This window comes from Sceloporus undulatus, chromosome 2 (genome assembly GCF_019175285.1).
Source record: "Sceloporus undulatus isolate JIND9_A2432 ecotype Alabama chromosome 2, SceUnd_v1.1, whole genome shotgun sequence".
In the NCBI taxonomy this organism is placed as follows: Eukaryota; Metazoa; Chordata; class Lepidosauria; order Squamata; family Phrynosomatidae; genus Sceloporus; species Sceloporus undulatus.
Window position 1 is genome coordinate 165,362,502 of NC_056523.1, and position 25,487 is coordinate 165,387,988.

Below are 25,487 nucleotides of genomic sequence, written 5' to 3' on the forward strand. Positions count from 1 at the left end.
AAATTTATAGTCAGGTTCCAGTCATGCAGTGTGTTCCTTGAATCATGACCACAACATGAAAATTTAACCAAGCATTGATATAAGTAGAGACAGAGACCTGAGGAGAATACAATTTAAAAAGTAATCGTAGAGAAAGAAAGGGGGGGAAAGATTGATAGATTGGCAAAGAACAAATCATTTTCAAAGTCAGAATATTGCAAACACAGAATCTAGAATCAAAATAAGAATGCAAGTCCATATACTGTTATTGTTTCATCTTTTTTTTTAAAAAAAATAGCACTTTAACTCCAAGAAATTGCAGTTGCTTTTTTCTACATTTTGAGTGTAAAAGAATGCAGGAGGAGTGATACTACTCTACCTTTGTTGTGCTTAAGTGAAAAAACAAGTGTGACATGTGCATGTGAACACTTTTCTAGAGGCTTGAAAATATGATACACACTCCTCCAACTTTCTTCAAAGAAACCAGAAAGACTCAATCCATCCACATCGCTGTCCTAACAAACCAGAATTGTAAGCCAATAGAAAACACTGGTTTACAATTCTAGCTTGTTAGAAGAGGAACAAGCCAGAAATTCTAGTTCAGATGTGACACTAAGCAAACTGTAGAATGAATCAGGAGCTTTCTCCATGCAAAGCATTCACTTTGTCATCTAACACAGAGAAGGATGCAGTATGGGGTGATTTCCATAGTGAGATGAGCATTGAATGAGTATCCAGTTCATAGGAAAATACCACTGCAAACATGATCTTGGAATACATGTCTGCGTGAGAGTAGTTTAATTTATCTTGGATGTGCATATTCAATATGCCCTAAATTACAGAACACCCATTCATAACTTCTATGAATGCGTCCTAACACTACACAACAGATGTTAGATCATGGAGCGTATATGAACATACTAATCAATTAGCACCCAGTGGATAGTATCCTGTTATGTGGCTAGCATTCCATATAAATGTTGTTTGCACATGTGTCTGCCTTTTTTTTTTTGTTGTTTTTGTTTTTGTTTTGTTTTTTGGGTAGGGCATACAGGACTATCGCTTTTGAGCCCCATCCAAAACTTCCCCCACAGTAGCTGTTGAGTCCCAAAAGGAACCACTGTTGATGTCTATTGGTGGGAAGTGAAGGGAGGCAATGTCTTACCCACAATGTCTTACCTGAGCCAAGGCCAGCTGCTTCTTCCTTATCTGAATTGCCTCCTCCTTCCACTCCCTAGAGTCTGACAGCCGCCAGGGGAGGGAGAGAACATGGAACTGCACTGTATCAATATACGTGGATCTAAGCAGACAGGTTAAGACAGCAAGCAGGAAGAGACAGCTAGTGATACAGAAGGGTAGGGGAACAGCTTCCAGAATGTGACTCAGCACACACCAATAGAAAGACAGAGCTATTAGGAGTTAGCTGCAGACTTGTTTAAATAAAGTTCCTTGATTTTTGTTATACAACATCTTACTGATAACTAGAACTACATGAAACATGGTGGCACCTGAAGCAGTGCAACAGAGAAAGAGAAAACAAGAAGCATGGGCCTTTGCACCATGGATAGAGGCTTAAAACCTCCAACACTGCTGAATTTCACTGTAGTAGTCTTGTTCAGTCATAGAACCACTGGAAAGAAGAGTGTGGATTCTTATCTAAACTTGCCTTGGTAGGAGAAAAAGAAAGGGTAATGCTGTTATATTACGTGTTAGGAGAAAAAGGGAGAGATGTATGCATCTCTCTTGATTTGGGCTGTGGATGTAACCTGGAGGAGTTATTCAAGGCACTGTATGAATACTGTATACTGCAGAGTGATGAAGAAGATTTAGATTCCTAATTTACAGCATTAAGGGCTCTAACAGCAACTTTTGGGGTGATTACAGAGTCTCTTACCGGAGATAAAATAGTATGTGAAACAAGGGATGAGCATCCCCAAGAGTGACTGCTGCAAGAAACAAATTTAACAGTAGATCGTTGCCTGATAAAGAGCAGGCCAACAGAACTTTCTAACAAACGAATCAGATTGTGAGCAATAGCTTCAGGTGCAGACTGTCCAATACTCAAGGCATTGCCATAAGGAGAGCATGCATATGTAAATAAACAACCAAGATACAATGCCAATGTTGTGGGAAACAACATGTAAAAAGAAAGATAAGATGCCCAGTTTATGGACAGCTGTGCAAAACATTTCCAGTGTAGGAGTGTGTAGAAAACCCAGAAACAGACAGTAAAAGTTGTAGAGGGGGACAGTGATGAATCTGGACATTGAAAGGGTGTCCTGATCCTGACTTTGGGATTGCCAAATCATTATGTTTATGTAATGGGAAAAACTGCTGCCAGTAATACCTACTTTGCCACATTTTTGTATATATGCTGTTGGACAACAACCCAACTCACTTTCAGCTGCATTGTAGGGCAAACTGCAATGTCTTGCCAGAGACGCTGGTTAACGAAAACTCAGACATTGAACCATGTTGCCAGGTGCTTATTACATACAACAAGAGTATATTGAAACCAATTGGCAAATGTAGACTTAAGATTTGCATCCCAAAGACAGTATACTACACTGCTTAGACTTTGTTACTGCAAAGAGGGATGAATTGTTAATGGGGCTGCAACCACTCCTAGGGAGTAAAGCAGTGCACGCTATGGTGTTAATTCAAGCACAACATAAAAATACAGTGTATGCATTACAGACAAGTGAATAGAGCCACCTAACTGCATGGATAACTGAGAAGATACTGAAAGAATTTAGAGATTTTTTCAGGAGAAGGGACACCTTTAAGGTAATCTAAAACTTGAGATAGATATCACTGTGGAACCAGTGAAGAATCCCAGAGAAGGGGTTCCTTTAGCATTATCAGAACCAGTCTACAAGCAAAAGACACAGTTGTGCCTGTAGATAATAGTACAGCATGGATCAGCAGCCTAGTTGTCATCTGTAAACTTTCAGGAAAGTTGTGCATATATATTGATCCTAACTCATCAAACACAGCACATTAGCCATTACCCTCTCCTAGCCACTGAAGATGTAGTGTGTGAGCTATCCCAAGCTAAGGTTTTCTCCATATTTGAAGCAAGAATGGATTCTGTCACATATGGATGGACACAGAATCAAGCTAGCAGACCACCTTTGCAACTCCTTTTGGCAAGTATCACTGGCTGGGAATGCCAATGGGCTTCAATCTTATCCCACAAATTTTGCAACAGAGATTTAATCAGGAGCTAAAGAATGTTCCAGGCCTAAAAATCACTGCTGATAGCATGCTAATCATGGGGAAAGGAGATATAGGCATACTTCAGTTAAAAATGCCATCAACATAGGAGCTCCTTTTTACAAATTCTTTTTTTTTTTTACCACCCAGCCCCTCATTCTCTCAATTATTATCTGATAAGAGAAAGGGGTGAGAAATATGCACACATATATGGAACAAAGTAATAAAGTATCTACAATTAATATGGAGAAAGACAAAAAAAGGTACAGCCACATGAGGTGCCAAGAGGATCCTGGGAAAAGTGGGAGTAGATTTGGTCACATGGAAAGGGAAATACTACTGTATATCATAAGAATAGACTACTATTACAATTTTTGGGAGATAGGTCCATTGACAGACTCTAGATCTGAGACATTCATAGGAAAGCTCCTAAATACACATTTAGACAGCTATGGAATAGGAGATACTGTATTATCTGATAACAGACCACAATTTGTGTCAAAATAATTCAGAACATTCCAGTACCAGTGGGAATTTGATTATAAGGCATCTTTCCCACCCATCAAAGTAATGGGAAAGTTAAATCAGTTGCCAAAAAAGCTATGAGAATTTTGACCAAAGCCAAGAAAGCAGGGACTGTTGCCTATCTAGCTTTTGTGAATTACAGCAATATCTCTTCACAAGGTTGGGATAGGAGTCCAGAGATTGATGAGCTGAAGGAGAAAGACCCTGTTACCAATAAAAGACCATTCATTTCACCCAGGTGAGCTGAGCTAGCAGAACCAAAATCAAGACAGGCAAACTATTATAACAAATTAGCTACAGATGTGCCCAAAATACATGTAGATGAGCAAGAGAAGAACACACTAAGGAGTGGGAAAGAGCTGAATTTCAAAGGCGTTCACGATCATGTGAGGTAGTTGCTCAGCAGGAATAAGTTTTGAGGCGGAATCAAAGGCATTTACAGAGCAGCTATCAACCTTTAGCAGTATCGGAACCAACTGAACAGAGAGAACCAAGGCTACTAGAGGAGCCAGGAAAGGATGCTAGTACAGCAGCTGACCCACAAGCCAGAGGGTCACCAGATTCTCCAGCACAAGTGAATGAGAGATTACCAAAGTCACATTCATCTAAGTCTGGTATGGATGCCACAGGGCTTAATAAATCCCCAGGAAAATAGAACACCTGTGGCAAAGCAGATTAAGGCCCGGTAGATACTGGCCTTACGTGATGCCCTCGTCACGTGCTAGGGTTGTCTGGGGGCAGAACACCCACATGCCCTGCAACCCTTGCACGTGACTAGGGCGTAACAATGGCGGCAGCCTGTTTACATGGGCACCACCATTGTTGAGCAACCACCACACTGCATCCGCATGGCACCGTGCGGCGCTTGCATAACCAGTGCAGCAGTAGCGTACTGGTTATGCTGCAGCCGTGGCATAGAAAGAACCCACTTTTTGCGGGTTCTTTTCCCACCGGCGGTAAGCCGCACTGTTTGTCCGCTGCGGCTTCTTGCCAGCAGGCCAATTCATGCAGAAAGCCCATCACCTAAAAGGTGATTTCACATAAATTACTTTAAACTTGCTCTAGAATGAAACATTATGACTTTTAAGAGTTTAAAATAATTTATTTTGTTAAAATTTTAAAAGGGAACATATATCAATATATGTGGAACTTAGCAGGAAGGTTAAAACATCAGGCAGAAAAAGATATCCACAAACAGGAGGAAACAGCTACCAGAAAGTGACAGCACACATCAGTAGGGAGACTGAGCTGGACAGAAAGAGACTGTTGACTGCAGACTTGTTTAAATAAAGGGGGATACAGATGGAGAGAAAGAAGCGCTGAGACGCCGCTCATTTCTGCCCTGCACAGAGGCCGCAGCAACCAAACTGGCCTCCAGGAGGTTCTTTTTATGGCGCGCACCAGGCATCATTGGTGCCCTCATGCACAAAGATGACATCCTCGCAGCTCCACACCATTTGGACATAGTGCCATGTGTACGACATCATGACGGCCCTCATGTGGATGGGGGGACAAGCCATTATGGTGCAGTAGGGCTCGGGAGCATGTGGATGCTCCACTATCCCGAGCCCTAAAATCGGCCCCAGGTCAGCACCAGTCCCTATCGGGCCAAAGTTCCTTTCTTTTACTTATGTGACTCCTGCTTGGGTCTTCCTGATAGCTAGAAATACATAAAACATGCACAGACTGAGTGATCTAGGATCTCAGCCATTGTATACAACAGAACAATAGGACAACAAGATGATCATACAGACTGTAACCTAAAGCTCCAAGACTTTGGTTGGTTTCTTTTTGTTTTGTATTGAAATGTAAGATCCTGAATGAAACACACTGGCAGAAATTTGACTGGAGTGCAGTTCTCTTTCCCAGAGCTGTAATATATGCTAATTATGCTGTTGTACCTTTATTCTCTCCCCTCCCCCCACTTTCCCTTCCACCCTAGAACAAACAGACTATGGCCTGTTACAGACTGCCAAAATAAAGCTGCTTCGGGTCTCTTTGGAGGTACACTGTTTAAATGATGCATGGGTCCTATGAATCTGGAAGCTGCACCAAAGCTGCACTCCAGTGCTTAGGAATGGAGTGTGGCTTTGGCACAACCTCCGGACTCTTTATTTTGGCAGTCTGTTAACAGGCCTATGTTCCCAAAATAAGATGTTTGTGGTGAATAGTTTTTAACAGTGAATTCTTTCCCTCACAGGTATCCGAATCATCAAATCCATTTTTAAATCGTATGCTTAACAGAGATACCATTACAAGAATAACGTATAAAAGTAAGTTTTCTAAATTCCACATAAAAATTGCTATAAAAGTGTCATGAGAACCTTATTCAGTTGGTATACCTCACAAAGAATGCTTGCTATGCTGTAAGTACGAGTCATAAAACTGTGTAGAAGCTTGTCCCCTGTACATAGGTATATTGAGTCATCCAATAAGAAAGAGTTCATAAGAGTTCATAAGAAGGTTGTTGACCTACTGGTCAGTTTTTAACTTGTATGTTTATTTGTTTGTTGTTGTTTTTTGTTCTGCTTTTTAAATATTGCATTGAATTTAATACTTTTTTAAGGAGGGGAGGGTACCAGGGATTTTATATGTTTTGTATTTTTTACTTTGTTAGCCGCTCCAATTGTTCTCAGAGGGGCGGGATACAAATAAATGTTGTTGTTGTTGTTATTATTATTATTATTATTATTATTATTATAAATTCAGTGGTTTCCAGATGTTTTGAGGTGGGAGGAAATCAATGAAAGCATGTGTTTTATTTTTATCTAATTATTTTTCATATTAATACAATATATTTTAGCCTAAACTCTTAAAAGTGGTTAACAATAATTATACCAACAATTAAAGTAAAATAGAAGATATCACTATAAAAATGATATCATGATAAAAATGGTGTCACCGAGTGCAGGGGGGGGGACTTCTGGGAATGGGACTTCCAGTGGGGTTTCTGGCCGCATAGACTGCATGGGAGTGCGTGGGGCACACAGGAGTGCACGTGGGGGTGGAGAAGCGCCCATGCAGGCCAGAGCTCACCACACACAAACAAGAGCAGTGCACGAGGGGAGGTGTATCATCACATGCATACAAGCACTGGAACAGCATGCAAGGGTTAGGGTGGCATTCACATTGTACTGCACACATGCATGTGCATGGAGCAGCATGCACAGATGGTGCTGAGGGGTAGTTCAAGGGGGGCTGACCGGATGTCATGCCCCTTCTGGGGTGTCACCCAGTGCAGTCTGCATGCACACACCCAGTGATGCTACTGGTCTAAAGTGCCCCCATTTAAGTACACACACAATCATTCTGGTTAGCTAATGCAAATTCCAGGTGTAAATTCCTGTGAACCCATGTTTGCCCTCAGGCTTTCTCAAAAGCATTTCTTTATTCAGTATACAGTCATCCCTTTGTATCTACAGATTCAACTATCCATGGCTTGAAAATATTCATCCTAAAAAATCCCAAAACCAAACCTTCATTTTGCCATTTTATATAAGGGACACCAGTTTATTATGCCATTGTGTATAATGGAACTTGAGCATCCATGGATTTTGGTATCCATGGAGGATTCTGGAATCAAACCCCAGAATATACCAAGCACCTACTGTATATGGTTTGTGTCATACTTGTATTTATGTGACAATATAGTTTTGTGTGTTTTGTTTGGAAACACCTTGAATTTTTTTTTTTCTTTTGTGTATAAGAAATAGAAATCAGAATCAGCATGTATTTTGTGCCTAAGTGTCAAATACATCTTGGCTCAGATCTAATTTCAGACCAAGCTTTGGTAATCAAGAACATGCCATTATGCTTACATGGATCCTTTGCAGAGGTGTTACTAGACATGACCCATTGATCAGGGTCTTGAATCTTCATGGATCCCTTTAGAGGGAGGCCTTCCAGAGGTCTACTTTGCTTCCAGCAATGATGCCACTGTTATTCAAAGAACCAAAGGTAGGGGTGGTGGTTCTCACCAACTATCAGTGTTACTTCAAATGTTGGTGGAAATTAGCTTTTGCAAGAGGCTTTGGTAACTTTTGGACCATTTGCACCAGTGTATACCAGCACTAACTATGGAGGATTCCAGGTTTGGGGTTAATTACAAGTTTTATTTAGAAAAATACAGAATGCAATCACACACACAAGATAGCCATTCAGACAAACACAGCATACAGAACTAACCAAATGGAAATACAGAAAGAGTATAGCAGAGTTTTTAGGGATTTGCAATGAGATGAGAAGGCCGTGAGAAGACCATAGAAAGGTGGAGGGGCTCTGACTGGGAGATCTGAGTGACTTAGAACACACACAGAGTGCAGAAGTCTATGGTGGCTGTGTGTCAGCTGTGTGCACAAAAGTTAGATTTTGAAACCAAACTAGCACTACATGATGGGCTATCTAGCCAGGTAACAAAGGCTGAATGACTCACTGCAGGAATTGACAATGGGATTCCAGACAGTTGGTGGTTTAATATTGGTTGTATCTGGATATTCCTGAGATGGATGGATGGGGAAGTTTGGATGGGGACACAGTACAGGGTAGGCAGAGAGAAATTGGCTTACTGCTCTGGATATGAAGAGATCCTTTATTTCAGGTTTTGGAAGGAAATGTAGATTACATGGAGGAAGGAAGGAGCATTTAGATTTGATGGTTCTGTTTACATGGATGTACATATGCTTCAAGGAAACATTCCTTTTTCCTTGGAACCTGACCTCATCGACCTCTCAAAAACATGTTGTCTCCAGAAATTTATTTATTTATTTATTTATTTATTTATATCCCACTCTTTTCCCAGGACTGGGACTCAGAGCGGCTTCACAGCAATTAAAAAACAAACAAACAAACAAACAAAAAGTACAATTAAAACATTTTAAAAATAAATAGATAAATGACATGCATTAAACAGAATGATTAAACTAGTCCAACATTCCTGCCTGTTCTTACAGTGATTCCTTAAATGCCTGTTTGAACAGGTAGGTCTTCACCTGCCGTCGGAAAGCCATCAAGGAGGGAGCTGTTCTTATCTCCCCGGGCAGGGAGTTCCAGAGTCTAGGGACAGCTGCTGAGAAGGCCCTCTCTCGTGTCCCCACCAAACGTGTTTGTGAAGGTGTTGGGATGGAGAGAAGGGCTTCTCCAGAGGATCTCAGAGTCTGGGCAGATTCATACCAGGAGAAACGGTCTGCCAAATAATGTGGACCTGAGCCATGCAGGGCTTTGTAGGATATAACCAGTACCTTGAATTGTGCCCGGGAACGAACTGGCAGCCAATGAAGCTGTTTCAACCGGGGAGTTGTATGGGCTCTGTAATCGGCGCCTGTTAACAGCCTGGCAGCAGCTCTTTGAACCAGTTGAATTTTCCGAACACTTTTCAAAGGCAGTCCTATGTAGAGCCCATTACAGTAGTCCAAACGGGATGTAACCAAGGCATGTACCACCATGGCCAGATCTGGCTTCTCAAGGAACAGGCGCAATTGGCGCACAAGTTTTAAATGTGCGAAAGCACTCCTGGCCACAGCAGAGACCTGGGCCTCCAAGTTTAAAGCTGAGTCCAAGATTACCCCCAAACTGCGAACTTGTGTCTTCAGGGGGAGTGTGACCCCATCTAACACAGGCTGGATCCCTATTCCCTGATCTGCCTTCCGACTGACCAGGAGCACCTCTGTCTTATCTGGATTAAGTTTCAAATTGTTTGCTCTCATCCAGTCCATTACTGAAGACAGGCACTGGTTTAGAACCAGGACTGCCTCCTTGGATTGAAGTGGGAAGGAGTAGTAGAGTTGAGTGTCATCTGCATATTGATGACATTGCACCCCAAAATTCCGGACAACCTCTCCCAGCGGTTTCATGTATATGTTAAACAGCATAGGGGACAACACAGAACCTTGAGGGACCCCACAGGTCAATGGCCAAGGGGTCGAACAGGAGTCCCCCAGTACCACCTTCTGAGTTCGCCCCTCCAGGAAGGAACGGAGCCACTGTAGAACAGTACCTCCAAGCCCCATCCCAGAGAGGCGGTCTAGAAGGATACCATGATCGATGGTATCAAAAGCTGCTGTGAGGTCCAGAAGAACCAACAGGGACACACTCCCTCTGTCCAGTTCCCTGCGTAGGTCATCCACCAAGGCGATCAAGGCTGTCTCTGTTCCATAACCAGGTCTGAAACCAGATTGAAATGGATCTAGATAATCTGTTTCGTCCAGAAACCCCTGGAGTTGGGAAGCCACCACATGTTCCAGAACCTTGCCCAGAAATGGTAGGTTAGACACTGGCCGATAGTTATTCATTATTGTGGGATCCAATGATGACTTTTTTAACAGAGGCCTCACAACAGCCTCCTTTAGGCAGGATGGAATTCTGCCTTGTTGTAGGGAGGCATTGATTACTTCCTTTACCCACTCAGTCAGTCCCCCTCTGGCCTGTTTAATAAGCCAAGAAGGACAAGGGTCCAAGACACATGTGGTGGCTCTTATCTTTCCAAGGATTCTGTCCACATCATCAGGCTGCACAAGTTGAAAAGTATCCATTAACACTGGACCAGTAGGAGCCAAGGTAACATCCACTGACATTGTATTAATTGTAGCATCCAATTTGGACCAAATCTGAGTGATTTTATCTGCAAAATGATGAGCAAATTCTTCACAGAGAGCCTTTGAGTGGTCTGCATTTTCTACTAGAGGGTGAGTGTGTAAAAGACCCTTGACCACTCGGAACAGCTCTGCTGACCGGCTCCTTGCAGATGCAATGCTGGTAGCAAAAAATAATTTCTTTGCTGCCCGCGTTGCCAAAGAGTAGGCTTTCAAATAGGATCTAGCCCGTATTCGATCAGATTCACTCCGAGTCTTTCGCCAACGTCACTCTAGTCTCCTTCTCATTCGCTTCATCAACATCAAATCCCCAGAGAACCAGGGGGCTGGTTTGGCTCCACTCCGTGAGAGGCGATGCTCAGGAGCAATTGTGTTCACCGCTCTGGCCATTTCCCCATTCTAAAGGCTGGCTAGGGTTTCAACAGAATCGCCTGCCAAGGTGATAGGAAACTCCCCAAGAGCCCTCAGGAATCCATCTGGATCCATCAGCCTCCTGGGGCGGACCATCCTAATTGGTCCCCTACCCCTGGAGAGGTTCTGAGTCCCAGTAAGTCTAAACCTGACCAGATAATGATCTGTCCATGATAATGGAACTGTGGAGAGTTCCACCACACCAAGATCATCATCATCCCACCCAGCATAAAAAACAAGGTCCAGGGTGTGCCCAGCAGCATGAGTAGGGTCAGATACTACTTGAGATAGACCCATGGTTGTCATGGAGTCCATGAAGTCCTGAGCCACTCCTGAAAGGGAAGTCCCAGCATGGATGTTGAAGTCCCCTAGCACTAATAGACGTGGAGATTCCAATACCAACCCCGAGACCACTCCGGTCAGTTCAGGAAGGGAGACTGTTGTGCAGCGGGGTGGGCGGTACACCAACAGAATCCCTATTCTGTCTCAGCTACCCAGTTTTAAATAAACACATTCAAAACCCATAGATTGTGTGAGGGGGCATCTGATCAGGGGGATGGAATCACGATATACAACTGTAACTCCAACCTCCTTGCCCTCCAGATCTCGCCTGATGTTGCACAGAGAAACCAGGTGGGTAAAGCTGAGATAGGCGGGTTACAAACCGCCATTAAAGTACGGACTCAGTCCATACTAGGGTTAGGAAGGTGCAGTGCTTCCGCACCCCCCTAACCCTAGTACAGACTGAGTCCGTACAAAATGGCGGCTCCCCTTCCACAAGGGGGCCGCCATGATGACGTCACGACCGCACCGCCTGTACACAGGGCGGCGCGGACATGACATCGTCAGTCCACGCCAGGGCGCCTAGGGCGCCCTTTCCGCAGAACAGGAAGGAGCTCCGTTTCGGAGCTCCTTCCTGGTTTGCAGCGGCGCTTTGCTTCGCTGGGCGCAGCCTTCAGACGGCTGCGCCCAGTGAAGCAATGGAGAAAGGGGCCAAGCGGCCCCTTTCTCCTTCTCCCCACCGCCGCAGGGTGTCCTTGGGGCTTGAAGCCCCAGGGACACCCCTTTTCAGGCTGTGGGGAAGCGGCATTTTGCTGCTTCCCCGCAGCCTGAAAAGCGGCGGATCGGGGCCTCAGCGGCTGCCGTTCTAGCAGCTGAGGCCCCGATACACCGGGGAAAGGGGCGGGTGCAGCCCACCCCAAATGGGCGGTCTATAACCCGCCACAGATTAACTCCTCCATCCTCATCTAACCAGGTCTCTGTTATAGATGCTAGGTCAGCTTGTTCTTCCAGGATCAGATCCTGAATGGCAGCTGTTTTACCATTCACTGACCTGGCATTGAGCGCAGTAGCTTCAACCCAGGGAGACTGTCATCAAGGCTATACAGACTATTTAGATTGGGAGACACCTTGGGGACCACAAGCACCCTCTTGAGCTCCCCTCTTCCTTGGTGTTTTAATTGTCTCCTCTCTCCGTATCTACCTCTGCCTTGAATGACTCCAATGGCTGCTCCCTGACTCTGTATATCCCTTCCTCCCTCAGGAAAAAAACATGCTTCCTATTGAATTGACAGGAACAGGAAAAGAAAAACAAACAAAAAAGGACAGGTAGCAAAATAAATCGGGATGTGGTCTGGTGAGTCTCCTGTAGAAGTCCCAGCCTTATACCTCAGGCAGGCAAGGCAACTGTGCTGGATGAAACAGCGCCTGCTGAGTCAAGGCCCAGTCCTGAAAGAGCTCAGTCCAGAAAGGGAAGCAGAGGTCCAGGCAGCAGGAACAGAAGCTTCTTCTCCCAAGAGCCTCCAGATAGAACCTGTGGGCCTCTGTCTCTTCCCAGATGTTGTCTCCTTCCTAGATGTTATCAGGGAAGGCTTGCTCTTCTCTCTCTGTGTTACCACAAGGTATGAGGGATCTAATATAGATGTTGCTGGACAGGGAAGCATCCCTGGAGAGAAGTGGCAGTTGGTTTCAGTGCCTCTTAGTCCCTTGGGGCTCAGATGTTGGCGTGTTCTCCCTCTTACTGGCTCTTCTCTCCCTCAGAGAGATGAAATGAAGTATCAAAATATGAGGATCCCAAAATACAGCACAGGGTATGCAGGGGTGCTTAACTCCAGGTACTGAAGTCCAAACAGCCTTCATTTTTGAGACTAGCAATTGTTGCAATTTCTAGTCCCCCCCCCCCTGCACACCTTCTAAGAAGCCAGTGAGTGCTGCCCTTTTGATACTGTGCACAGTTGCATTTGACCAACAGGAGTGTGGGAGAAAAGAGAAAGGAGGAGCAAGTGAAGCCAGCAGCCAGGATGTAAAGCCATAAGCCATTCTAGGTCTTGACTTGTGTGGCCTTCATCAGACAGTGGATGGTCCCCAACAAAACAGTCAAGTTGGCTGGTTTTCTTACCTTTCCATCAGCTTAGCCACATGGAAATCTCAGAAAAACTGAATTCATCTTGTCTTCCTCATAATTTAATGGGTCCATGGAATGAATGGCTGTGCAGTGGAGAACTCTCCTTTTTAAGAAGAGTACATAGTATCTTCAGTCAAATACAAATTTGCTTGTGTTGACTTTTGTGTTTTTTTAAACTGTCATTTTATATTTCAAAGATGCACTGTCATTCTAAAACTTTACTATACTAATTGCACTCTAACATATTATAAAGAACTTGTAAACTCTGGTAGGATGTCACTTCATCACAACTGAAGTAGTGCACACTACAGGCTGGCCAACAGGTCCTCCATAGGTTCCTACAGATGATGTCATAGTCATGTATCCAGCTATATGAAACTAACTGGATTCTTCTCATCACTTCCAGCCAGTAATGACCATGTTGGGCAGGCTAGAGCAGGCAAAAGGTGGGTTTGGTGGATTTTGCTCATTGTGCAGTCAGTGCAGAATTCTCATAAGGCCTCTCTTAGCCAGTTTATCACATCTCCTTTCTGTTTCACAGCCAGCACACACCACATTCCCAAACTCCCCCTACCATCCATATGATTATCCATCCACCCCTAGGGAACAATTTTATTTCCTATATAATGGCGGTTTACAGACCACCATTTAGTACGTATACAATACGTACTAGGGTTAGGAAGGGGCGGTGCTTCCGCACCCCCCTAACCCTAGTACGTATTCTATACGTACAAGATGGCGGCGCCCCTTCTACATGGGCGCCGCCATCTTTACGTACTGGACGCACAGCGTCCAGACGTGTCGCGGCGCCTATGACGTCGCGAGTCCGCGCCAGGCGCCTCGCGACGTCATTGAGGCGCCGCAAAAAGAAGCTCCGAAATGGAGCTTCTTTTTTGCTCCGCGCGGGAGTCGCGCGGTTTGGCTGCTGCGGCTCCCGCGCGGAGCAAATGGCGGCGGCGGCGGACCGCCGCAAAGCGGCGGTCTGTACCCCGCCAATGACTATACCGTAGCCAACGTAAATTCATATTGTGGCAATATGTTTATGAGACCTCACCAAAAGGCAGAAATGTTCAAGAGTTTGAGATCTCTAGATCTCTTCATCAGGCAAGATGTTGCAAACAGATGCGGGGGAAGTAGATGGGGGAATATAGGGAAAGATGTGAGTCCTGTTTCCTGCCTGTTATCTTGAGATGTAATGAGGAGGAAAGGTCTGCATACTCTTAAATGAGGTTCATCAGGTGGTATGATGGTACCAGGTCTCATTCTAACATCAGAGAAAGAAAGAAAGAAAGAAAGAAATATCTTCGTTCTAAAATTACAAAAATCCATTGTAAATTCAAAACTGCCTCAATTTTGTGCATAGTTCACATATTTCCTTTGCCAATGGAAACAGGTTGCAACTATGTAGTCTTTATCTTGACAAAGCTAGAAATAAATTTGAAAGGCTTAGATTAAGGGGGTCAATGGAAGCCAAATGGAGCTAGGTTTACTGTATAGTTGAACGTGATGAATTCTCAGAGCATAAAATTCCAGTTTTAGTTGGAGGAAGATTTCTTCCCCCAGAGTACAGTTGTACTGCTGAATCAGTTAATTTGGTATGCGCTAAAGGCATGTGAAAAAGCAAAGGTAGCTGTGTTGGCCATAAGAAAAATTCCAAAATTCAAAGTGTGGTAAGTGTTTCCTACCTCTCAAATGGGGCTGATCAGGTGGTGGGGTGGTATTAGGTCTCCCTGGAATGGGAACCTGTGTGAGAGGAAGAGACAAGGAATTAGCATTTTGGTATGTGCTCCTCATCACCAAACCAGACTTGGTGGGACATCTCATTGAGTTTACACACTGGGGGTGGGGGCAACACATTTCAGAGCATACACAATTGTTATGTGCCATTCACAGATGGATGATACTGTGGAGCTTAATAGTGTGACAAACATTAGCAGGTATTAGCTAATACATAAAACAGAGATGGAATATAATCTTTGCCATCGGTGCCTTTGTCATCAGTGCCTTCATTCTCTTTCATCGCTGACTAACAAAAGGATTGAACAAGATCTTTGGTGGTATAAGGAGGTCTAGCACCCCAGTTGATGTCAAATAGCAGCAACGTGGTGGGGACAGGATCTGTGTCTATAACATGACATGACAGAATCTGTGGGAAATGAGAATAATGCTATTCTGGTAGCATAAATGGAACCAGCCCCGATCAATGTCACTATCAGCAGAGCCAACCAGAAGGTCTGCCCAATTATTATTAGGATTCATTGGTATATATCCAAACAGTGGGGATTCTGGTATCTATTTTGGAGCATTTGCAAAAATGAATTAACAGCAAGCACTAAATTTGGGATGCTCATTGTAACACATTGAAAAGCCTGAAATTTTACTACAGAAAGAATGTGTGAGCCCTCCCTACCATAAACTGGAATATCAGTCAGGCCCACAGTCAAACTAAATCAATTATGTTTATAGGTTTGTGAGTCAACATATGCTTATACTTGAAGGATGTCTATTAATAAATATTTGAGGATCAATGTTCTTACATTTCAATCAGGTCCATCTTTCACTTGAAGGGTGAACATCTCATCTTGGTGGCATATGGGGAGGAGTGGCAAATTACATTAGAATAAGCAATCTCCTTGGGCATGTATCCATAATAAATCACTCTAGGGAGAAACAGCTCTTTCAGAGAGAGAAGTGGGGAGAGGTAGCAGCAAGGAGCAGACACTTGTGAACAGGAGGTGGGGTGATGATAGGAAGGGGGTAAAATAGTGGCAAAGAAGGGGACAGGGTGAAACCTGTCCTCTCTCCTCAGGTGGTAGAACATCCTGCAGATCACAGTCATGCAAAAGAGTTACAATGCAAAAGTTTTGTCTGATAAAATTATGAAAGAACAGAAATAAAGATATGAGCCAAGCACTGCAATGGGTAGTGTATGGTCAAGTTATTAGAATTAGAGTGTCAGCATTAGAATGCAATGAGAGTTGTCAAAGACAGGGCTGCAGTACATAAGAATTACTTTTCTGCAGTAAAACTATTGATTAGAAGCATTTTCAGGACAAAAAGGGAATACAAAGAAGTTATTGAAAGTAATTTTGCAGTTGTCCTGGGTGATAGATTATATTGTCATTGCTAGCGGGGAGTCTAATTTTGCTTCATATATCAGAAAGGATTCTGTGCTGCTTTTAAACAGTTAGATTTTGAAAACTTACACTTAAGACACTCCATTTGTACTGGCAGTACTTAGTTTCATTTCTGTGAAAATCAGAAGAGCCACTTGCTTAACTAGAGTAAAGAGTGTGAAATAGCTTCAAAATCAGGAGAAGTTAATAAAATTATTGAAGCAGTGGTTTTAAAAGTATCACAAGAGACACAGCACTGAAGATGGATCTGGCAAATTCTAACGGTCAAGCACCCTCTTGGAATTTCAAAATGGGTTTTAGATGAGTGTTTTTTTTAATTTTGTTAGCAATTCCACACATACTCTACCCTCCCCACAAAAGAAGTGAATTTATTAAAATAGCCAAGAAAATAGTAGGCACTGTATTGATCATTCTAGGGTCATTGTTTCAGTATTCAGCTTTTCAAAAGGAGGACGTGAAGATTGTAGCTTTATCTTTTTAAGTATCTCTGCAGCATTTCCATGAGAAACTCATTTGATCTTACATGAACCAATACATGTCAGCTAAAGCTTAGTGTTTCAAGCCTTCTTCACACAACTGAGCTTGTAATCCTATGACCCATGAATGGAGATTTCTAACTCATAGGCTTAGATAACATCTTGTGTAAATTCTTCATCTGGCCTGCAAGCTACTTCACCATACCTTTCGCTGAATCCCAGATGGGAAAAGCTCTTATCACATAACAAACTGTGTATTTTAAAATGTGGGATGGCAATCCTGTTCAATAGTTACAAGCTCATAATCACACTGAGAAAAACAGATGCAGTAGGACCCCAAGGGTCTGTCCAGCTGCCAATTCTCAATGCACCCTGTGAGCAGGAGAGCACTGCAGATGTCATTTCCCAGTACTCCAATCTGCAGCACTTCAGATGGGATGCTGGCAGGTTGAAAAGGTAGGTTTTTCAATGGTCCAAAACACACTGCAGAAATAATCCCATTTGAGACCACTTTAACTGCCCTGGTTCTGTGCTAGGGAATCTTGGGAATTGTAGTTTATAGTGGCTTCTATATTTCTGTTGATACAGACTAGAACTGCATTAGTCTTTTTAGCTGCTGTATCACGCTGTTGACTCATGTTCAATTTGCGGACTGCTCCTAGATCCGTTTCACATGTAATCTTGTTAAGCCAGGTGTTCCCCATCCTGTATCTATGTAGTTCATTTTTTTCTGCCTAAGTGCAGCACCTTACATTTCTCCCTGTTGAAGTTCATTTTGGTAGATTTGACCTAGCTTTCTAATCTAATTCAGGTCATTTTTAATTTTGATCCTCTCCTCTGCGGTATTAGGATGGTATCTTTCCTCTGAATGAATGTCTTAGGGTGGTAATAGACTGAAACTTAATCCAGATAAGACAGAGGTACTCACTATAGGGACCCCTGGATGGGGTCACACTTCCCCTAAAGGACTATGTCCACAGCTTGGGGGTACTCCTGGACTCATCCCTCCAGTTATCAGCTGAGATAGATGCGACAGCCAAGAGTGCCTGTTATCAGTTTTGGCTGATACACCAGCTGCGACCCTTCCTAGAACCGGGGGAAATGGTACTACATGCATTGGTAACCTCTCAACTCGCCTTCTGCAATGCATTGTACATGGGGCTACCCTTGTACCTAGTTTAGAAACTTCAATTAGTTCAAAATATGGCAGCCAGGTTAGTCACTAGAAAATCTAGAGGCGACCACTTAACAGTTATATTAATAGTGCTTCATTGGCTGCCAATAAGTTTCCAGGTGCAGTGCAAGGTTGTTGTTACCTGCCTCGATCCCCAAAACGGAAGAGGTGGGGTATAAATAAATGTTTCATTAATTCATTCAAGGTGTTGGTCATAACCTTCAAAGACCTTCATGGCTTGAGTCCAGCTTACTTAAGGGAGTACCTTCTTCCACACGATCCACCCCACACACTCAGGTCCTCTGGGATGAATCTACTGCAGCCAAGAAAGACCAGGTTGGCTGCAGTCACCCAGAGGGCCTTCTTGGCTGCTGCTCCTAAATTATGGAATGACTTGCTGGAAAAGATCTGTCATATTACCACTCTTGATGCCTTTAAGAAGGCTATTAAGACAGACCTCTTCTGTCAGGCCTTCCCAGACTGATCTTCCCGCTCATTGATGTAGTTCGCCCCTGTTCGCCCCAAATGTCCCTCTTCTGCCTGCCTATTTTAAAATTTTAAATTTAAAATTTTAATTTACTTATTTTAAGTTTATCTATTTTAAATATTTAATGAATTTAAATAGGAATTTGATTATTGTATTTTAGTTAAGAAATAAGGGATGGAATTTTAGTTTGTATACATTAAGGTATGTTTAGGTATTTTAAGTATTTGCTTATGTAAATTATTTATGTATTTGTTTATGTAATTTTGTAAACTGTCTTGATCCTTTGGAAAGGCAGTATGTAAATAAAATTATTATTATTATTATTATTAGCTACTTCTCCTGGTCACTTCTCTCCAAGATGAAGAGGAGCCATTGCTGAGTACCCTTAGTCAACCAGTTACAAATCCACATAACAGTTGCCTTGTCTAGCCCACATTTCACTAGCTTGTTTGCAAGAATATCATGGGGGACCTTGTCAAAGGCCTTACTGAAATCAAGATGTACTATATCCACATCATTCCCTTCATCTGTCTAGCTAGTAATTTTATCAAATAATTAAAAAAAAATCAGATTAGTCTGGCATGACTTGTTTTTAGGAAACCCATGTTGACTTTTTTGTGGTTATGGCATTGCCTTCTAAATGTTCACAGACTCTCTGTTTAATGAGCTGCTCTAGAATCTTTCCTGGTATTGATATGCCAGACTAACTGGACGATAATTGTTGTGATCCTCTTTTTTTCCCCTTTTTGAAAATGGGGACAACGTTTGCCCTCCTCCAGTCTGCTGGGACTTTTTCTGTTCTTTAGGAGTTCTCAAAGATTATTGCTAATGGCTCCGATATTACATTTGCCAGGTTTTTTTTAATAACCTTGGATGTTGTTCATCTGGACCCAGAGACCATTTAGATTGACCAGATATTCCTGTACAGTGTGCTCTCTCTTTATGTGGGGATCCGTTCCATATCCCTCTGCATAAGGGGAAATCTGCGTGTGCTGGAGCCCCATTAGATGTAATGGGGCTCACGCCAGTGGCATACACCAGCACAACAACATATGCATGCCACAGGTGCATGCCTCATTGCTGCTTCCGGGGGGCGCGAGAGGCTTTTCGGGCACACTGTATTACCTCTTTACTTATTCTTTGCTGCGTTTTCACTATTGTATCTTCTGCTCCATTTTCCTCAAGTTGAGCACCCTTTTCCTTTAGTAGGAAGACTGAAGCAAAGAAGATGTTGAGTAGTTTTGCCTTTTCTCTGTCCCCTGTTAGCATTTTGCTCTCTTCTGCACACAGTGGCCCTACCATTTCCTTCTTCTTTCTTTTGCTATAGACATACTCAAAAAAGCCCTTTTTATTGTTCTTAACCTCTCTAGCAAGGCTGAGCTCATTCTGTGCTTTTGCTTTTCTGACTTTTCACCTACATGTGCTACTATTTTGAATTCTTCTTTGCTGATATCTCCCTTTTCCCATTTCTTATACATCTCCCATTTAAAACCTAGCTCAGCTGAAAGTTCTTTAGTCATCCCTCCTAGTTTCTTGAGACACCTCCCATTTTTCTTCCTCACTGGAACTGTTTGAAAATGTGCCTTCAGTATCTCCCTTTTGAGAAACTCCCATCCTGAACTCCCTTCTCTTTTAGTATTCCTGACCATGGGATCACCCCCAGTCTTCCTAAGTTTACTGAAATCATCTCTCCTAAAGATGATTCAGGATCTTGGCCATGGTATATGAATCCAGCAACAATGTATTTTGAAGCATGTGTATCAACATAGAGTCTGATGGGCTGTATCTCTCTGTTAAGTGTACACTTGATAGCAAACCCATATTTGCTGCTCCATTCTGTTGCATTGTCTTCCATTTGCAGCATCTACCGAAATATGGATGAATCTCCAACATACACTACAAGTCTTTTCCCACAAAGCAGGTCTGATTATGGTAGAGCTACCTTTATTGTCATAAATCCTACAAAGTTTATAATACCAGAAGGAATCTCATACTTTAGACATTTTGCTTTGTAGTCAACATATTTTTTACAGAGTGTGCATATTTATTAGATGAGAATTATTAGCTGCAATTGTGCTGCTCATTAATAGGATTTATCTATTCTTCATCTATTCTATAAGAAAAACAGCCAAAGGGTTCTCTACAATGGTGGAAGTGTGTGGCTTATTCATGAGAGCTAAGGGAATATCATTCATGATTATTTTAAATGTAAAGCCTAAGATGTTCAAGATTTGTTCATCTTATTTTATACTATACATTTGAATTCAGAAGACCCAAAGATATAATATAGCTTTCATCACAAATATTTTGGATAGTAGAAGTTCTAGTTTACACTTCCGAGAAATGAAATTTAAATATCATAACATTTTTAGAGTTGGTTGAAGAACTGAATATTTGTGAACCAAAGTGCACAAACTACTAAGTTTAAAGAGCAATAATTTGCCATCAGAAAATTGATTTCAGCTGTTTTTATTGGTTGTATGATCATATACTCCTGTGGTCCCACTATGGCTGCATCGGCACTATAGAAATAATCCAGTTTGACACTACTTAAACTGTCAAGTGCTCAAGGCTATGGAATTCTGAGAATTGTAGTTTAGTGATATATTTAGCCTTCCCCATCAGACAGCTCTGGTGCCACAACAAACTGCAACTCCCAGAATTCCACTGCATTGAGCCACAACAATTATTTCTACAGTGCAGATGCAGCCTATGATACCATCTTTGAGACATAGGATAGGTCTGACCTCCCCCTCTGAGGATAAAGAGAGATGTAACTTCATGAGGAAAAAATCAAATTCGAAAACATTCTGCCAGCCTCAGCAGACACTCCATAGCCCTCATCTGCATGAAAGCCCTGATGTGAGATAGTAGAGGGGGAAAGTCAGTTCAATGAGTGGTCACTGGAAGTGTTGGAAGAGGCTTTGGATCCTCAGGATCTAATGCCATTCCAGTCCCCAGACATGTATCCAGCAACAAGACAAAATGTATACCAACTCTTAAGCTAGCATAAATAATAATATTTTCTGTTCATTATTAAGAAAGGGAGGATTCTTTAAAGAATGGAAGATTATAAAAAAAAACACTTGTTTAGTGGCAGCTGGTGGCTTTCATGTCCATCCATGTTTTGTATTGACTTTGGGATTTAAACTGCTGCCACACTGCAGAATTAATGCAATCTGACGCTGCTTTAACTGTTATGGCTCCATCCTGTGGAATCTTGGAATGTGTAGTTTGCTGTTGCACCAGAGCTCTCTGACAGAGAAGGTTAAATACCTCACAACATTGCAGATCCCAGAATTCCATAGCACAGAGCGGTGGCAGTTAAAGCAGTGTCAAAGTGCATTATTTCTGTGGTGGAGATGCAGCATAAGGAACAGATTCATCGTTCCCATGTCAATCCCATCACTGCCATTGCATTCAGACCTATTGCAGCAGAGCCTAAAGTATGCTGAGACTCCAGTATCAGAACACTTTAAACTGGCGTGATACCAGTTTGCACCATTTACAACTTAACTTAAGATATTTTTTACTAGTCCATTACACAAATGTGGTGATGAATGATGCATGAGTTCTTTTTTAGGTTTTGTGTCATTTTCACATGTGATCTTATGGTTGCATTTCTCATCAGTGACTTTCCATATCCCTATTCCCCACCTTTTCTATTTTTATCTATTGGTGACAATGACATGTTTACAAGGATGATGTTGACTTTAGAAGTAGCTACTTCAGTCACCTGATGTTTTCATAACAAAAATTGTAGGAATATTACAGAGTTCACGATACCAAAATTCTTAGTGGTATCACTGGATAATGTTTTTAATGCATTAATATGTCTATTTCTCATGATACATGCTTTAAGTTTGTTGCTAATAAAAAGAATTAATACATTTATTAATATAAGCTTTAATTTTATTATTGGTAGTGGTTGCATTATTTCTGCAGTTATTTCTTTACAGAGTATCAGTCTACTAAGTTTAAACAGCAATAGCAAAGTAGATAATAACAGATATGCAGAGTCCTACAGTATTAAGGACTACATTGAAATGGGGATAATGCTAATAAGATAGAAATGATGTAAGAGAAGTTCAGAAGTTCAGGAATTGTCTTCAGGCAAAGGAAAAGCAGACAAACAATTCAAGCAAGATAAACAATGCTGGTAAGAATAGTGCTTGGAGCCCAGCAATGTCTATATACATATTTATAAGGAGGATATAGGTGAGTATTGTAGATCACAGAAGATTTACAGAGAATATATTCATGATGCCAGATGACTTTGAGTATTATGAGTGATTAATTACACACACATCAATTAAGGATTGCAAGTGAACCTGTATAATAAATAAAAGAAGTAGAAGCTCTGCCTGCAGTCAATGGAGTTTATCACACGGGAGGAATTTCTCTTAATTTCGAATGAAAAGAAAGTGGGGCCAGAATGCATTCACGTGAATTCACTAGTTCAGTGAATTTATGTGAATTTGGATTGCATTCAAACTGACTTTCCATTGCCTGAAAATAGCTTGCCATTGCCCGAAATTGCGTGTGATCACCTCTCATGCAATAACGTGAAACCCCATGATTGTGTTCAGACTGACTTCCCATTGCCCGAAATTGCGTGTGGTAGTCTATCATGCAATAACGTTAAACCCCATGATTGCGTTCAGATTGCCATTGGATTATACTTCCAATTTCCCTTGTCTGATAAACTCCAATGCAGCATTATAAGGCCATGACACCCCAACCTTTAGCAGTACTCTAGCATTCCTGTCAACTCCAGTTCAGTCCAGTTCTTCTGTGTTGAAAAGGGATGTAAATCCTTGATTTCACTCTTGCACGCAAGGATGAATATTTGCAGTATTTTTCTCCCTGGTGCAGGAAACAACAAATGTTATTTCACACTATGTTTCCCATATGTGAACATCTCAGATTTTTTAGAGGAGAGGAATTATTCTGTATAAAAAAATGTTTCAACTTGGTGCCAATGAATATTCCTGATATGCCAAACCAGGCCAAGTATGATAGAGTCTTAGAAACTGGATTTAAGCTAGGGGTGGGAATTGTGCAGCTTTCCAGATGTTTTGGACTCCAACTCCCATCAGTCCTCAGCATTGGCTGTGTTGGCTAGTGCTGTTGGGACTTGCATTCCTAAACTTGGAGAACTAATCCATCTTGCAAAGCATTATGCCTTATCATATCTTTGGGTTCATTACTATATCCAAATTCTGTTGTGTGTAAAAAATATATATTTTTGCAACTTTGAAAGCACTCTCTTTTTTCTGGTTCCTGTTTTTTGAAAGCTTTGACCTGGCTTCAGTCTGTTTTCAGACTTTATCCACCTTTTTCACAGGGACAGCCCTTGAAAGTCACACTATTAATTTCTGGATTAAAAAATACAAAACACAATTGTTTTGCCCTGAAACAGAATTGCTGGTGGGCCAAATAGCAGTGATTACCTGTTATATTGCTGCTGCTGCTGCTACTGCTGCTCCTGTTTTAACATATACCATATTATTTATTTGAATGTGGCTTTTCTCCCAAAATTGGGTCTCAACGTGGATTACAGTTTAAAAGAACAATACAATTAAAAACATACAAAAAGTGAACAATAAAATAGAATTAGACTATTCACATTATTAAAACAATTGAAATCTCCAGTAAAAAGAATAAAATGCAGTTAAAGAAAAGTTATAGTCTATGCTACATCAGGGGTCAGAATCATGTAGATTCTTTTTATATAATATTGCCAAAATCCGACCATATCTCTCCGCCTCTACTGCCAAGATCCTGGTCCATGCCCTAGTGGTCTCACGACTTGATTACTGTAACATCCTCCTGGCTGGGCTTCCTCTTTCTCACCTCCGTCCTTTAATTTCTGTCCAGCATTCAGCTGCACGCATTATCACATCCGCCCACCTCTCTGACCACATCTCTCCTGCGTTGGCATCCCTTCACTGGCTCCCACTCCCTTTCCGCATTCAGCATAAGCTCCTGCTGTCAACGTTTAAAGCCCTCCATGGACTGGCCCCTCCTTACTTATCAGACCTTATTTCTCCTCACCTTCCCACTAGGGCCCTCCATTCTGGTAGTCAAGGTCTGCTGTCCCAGCCCAGGATTTCCTCTGCCCCATCTCGGATTCGCCCCTTTTCACTCGCTGCCCCTCATTCCTGGAACCTTCTTCCCCCGCGAGTAAGAGACATCACTTCTTTAATCAGCTTCAAAATGGAGTTGAAGACCATCCTGTTCAGAGAAGCGTTCCCAGGCACTGCATAATTGTCACTTGCTATTTGATGTTCTTTGTTGCCTGTTTTATTGAATCATTTCCTGTATTGCTATGTATTTTATATGTATTATCCTACTAGAAAGGCAGGCTAGCTCCAACAAGCCTCCCTGGAAGAAGATTAATCATCCACCAAGAAGCCAAGCCCTCCCTCCAGTCCATCTCCCCTGATCCAGGCCTCGGAGGTAGAGAAGAACTGCTGGCCCTCATCCCCTTCCCCACCACCACTCCCTTCTCCTTTTGTGTCGTGTCTTTTTAGATTGTAAGCCTGAGGGCAGGGAACCATCCAATTAAAAGGATTGTATGTACAGCGCTGTGTAAATTTACAGTGCTTTATAAATAAAGGTTAATAATAATAATAATAATAATAATAATAATAATAATAATAATAATAATAATAATAATAGCTCACTAGATGTTGTTGAACTACAGCTCCCAGCAATCCTATTATGAGGATGGATGGCCGTTACAGATCAATAACATCTGGAGGGCTGCACCATTCCCAGCCATGCACTACAATAATTAAATTGATCCAGCACTGATTAGAGGCAGTACTGGGAAGTAAACACTGGATGGTTTTATTGATACGTGAATCGTAAAGAAAGGTGAGAGAGATCAGGCTGAAGTGGTTCTGTGCTACTTTGGCAGAGGAGAGATGTCTGCTTTCAAGAGGTCATTCAATAACAGTACAGTTGCAAAATGAAAGAAGGTTACATGGACAGTGCTGAGCTGAATGGTCCAATGGCCAGACTCAGCAAGCATAAGGCAGGTTAGCATATTTAGTGCAACCTCCCTGGCACTGAAAATAGCAAGG

The 25,487-nt window shown here is 42.2% G+C and overlaps 1 protein-coding gene across 1 annotated transcript in view; it reads left to right on the forward strand.

Annotated features, from left to right (window-relative positions):
• CA10 (carbonic anhydrase 10) overlaps nt 1-25,487 on the forward strand; it is a 432,159-nt gene that overhangs the window by 391,632 nt on the left and 15,040 nt on the right. The window contains exon 7 of the mRNA XM_042447577.1: nt 5,921-5,993. Within this exon, the coding sequence (XP_042303511.1) occupies nt 5,921-5,993 (73 nt within the window). The remainder of the gene's footprint in view (nt 1-5,920; nt 5,994-25,487) is intronic.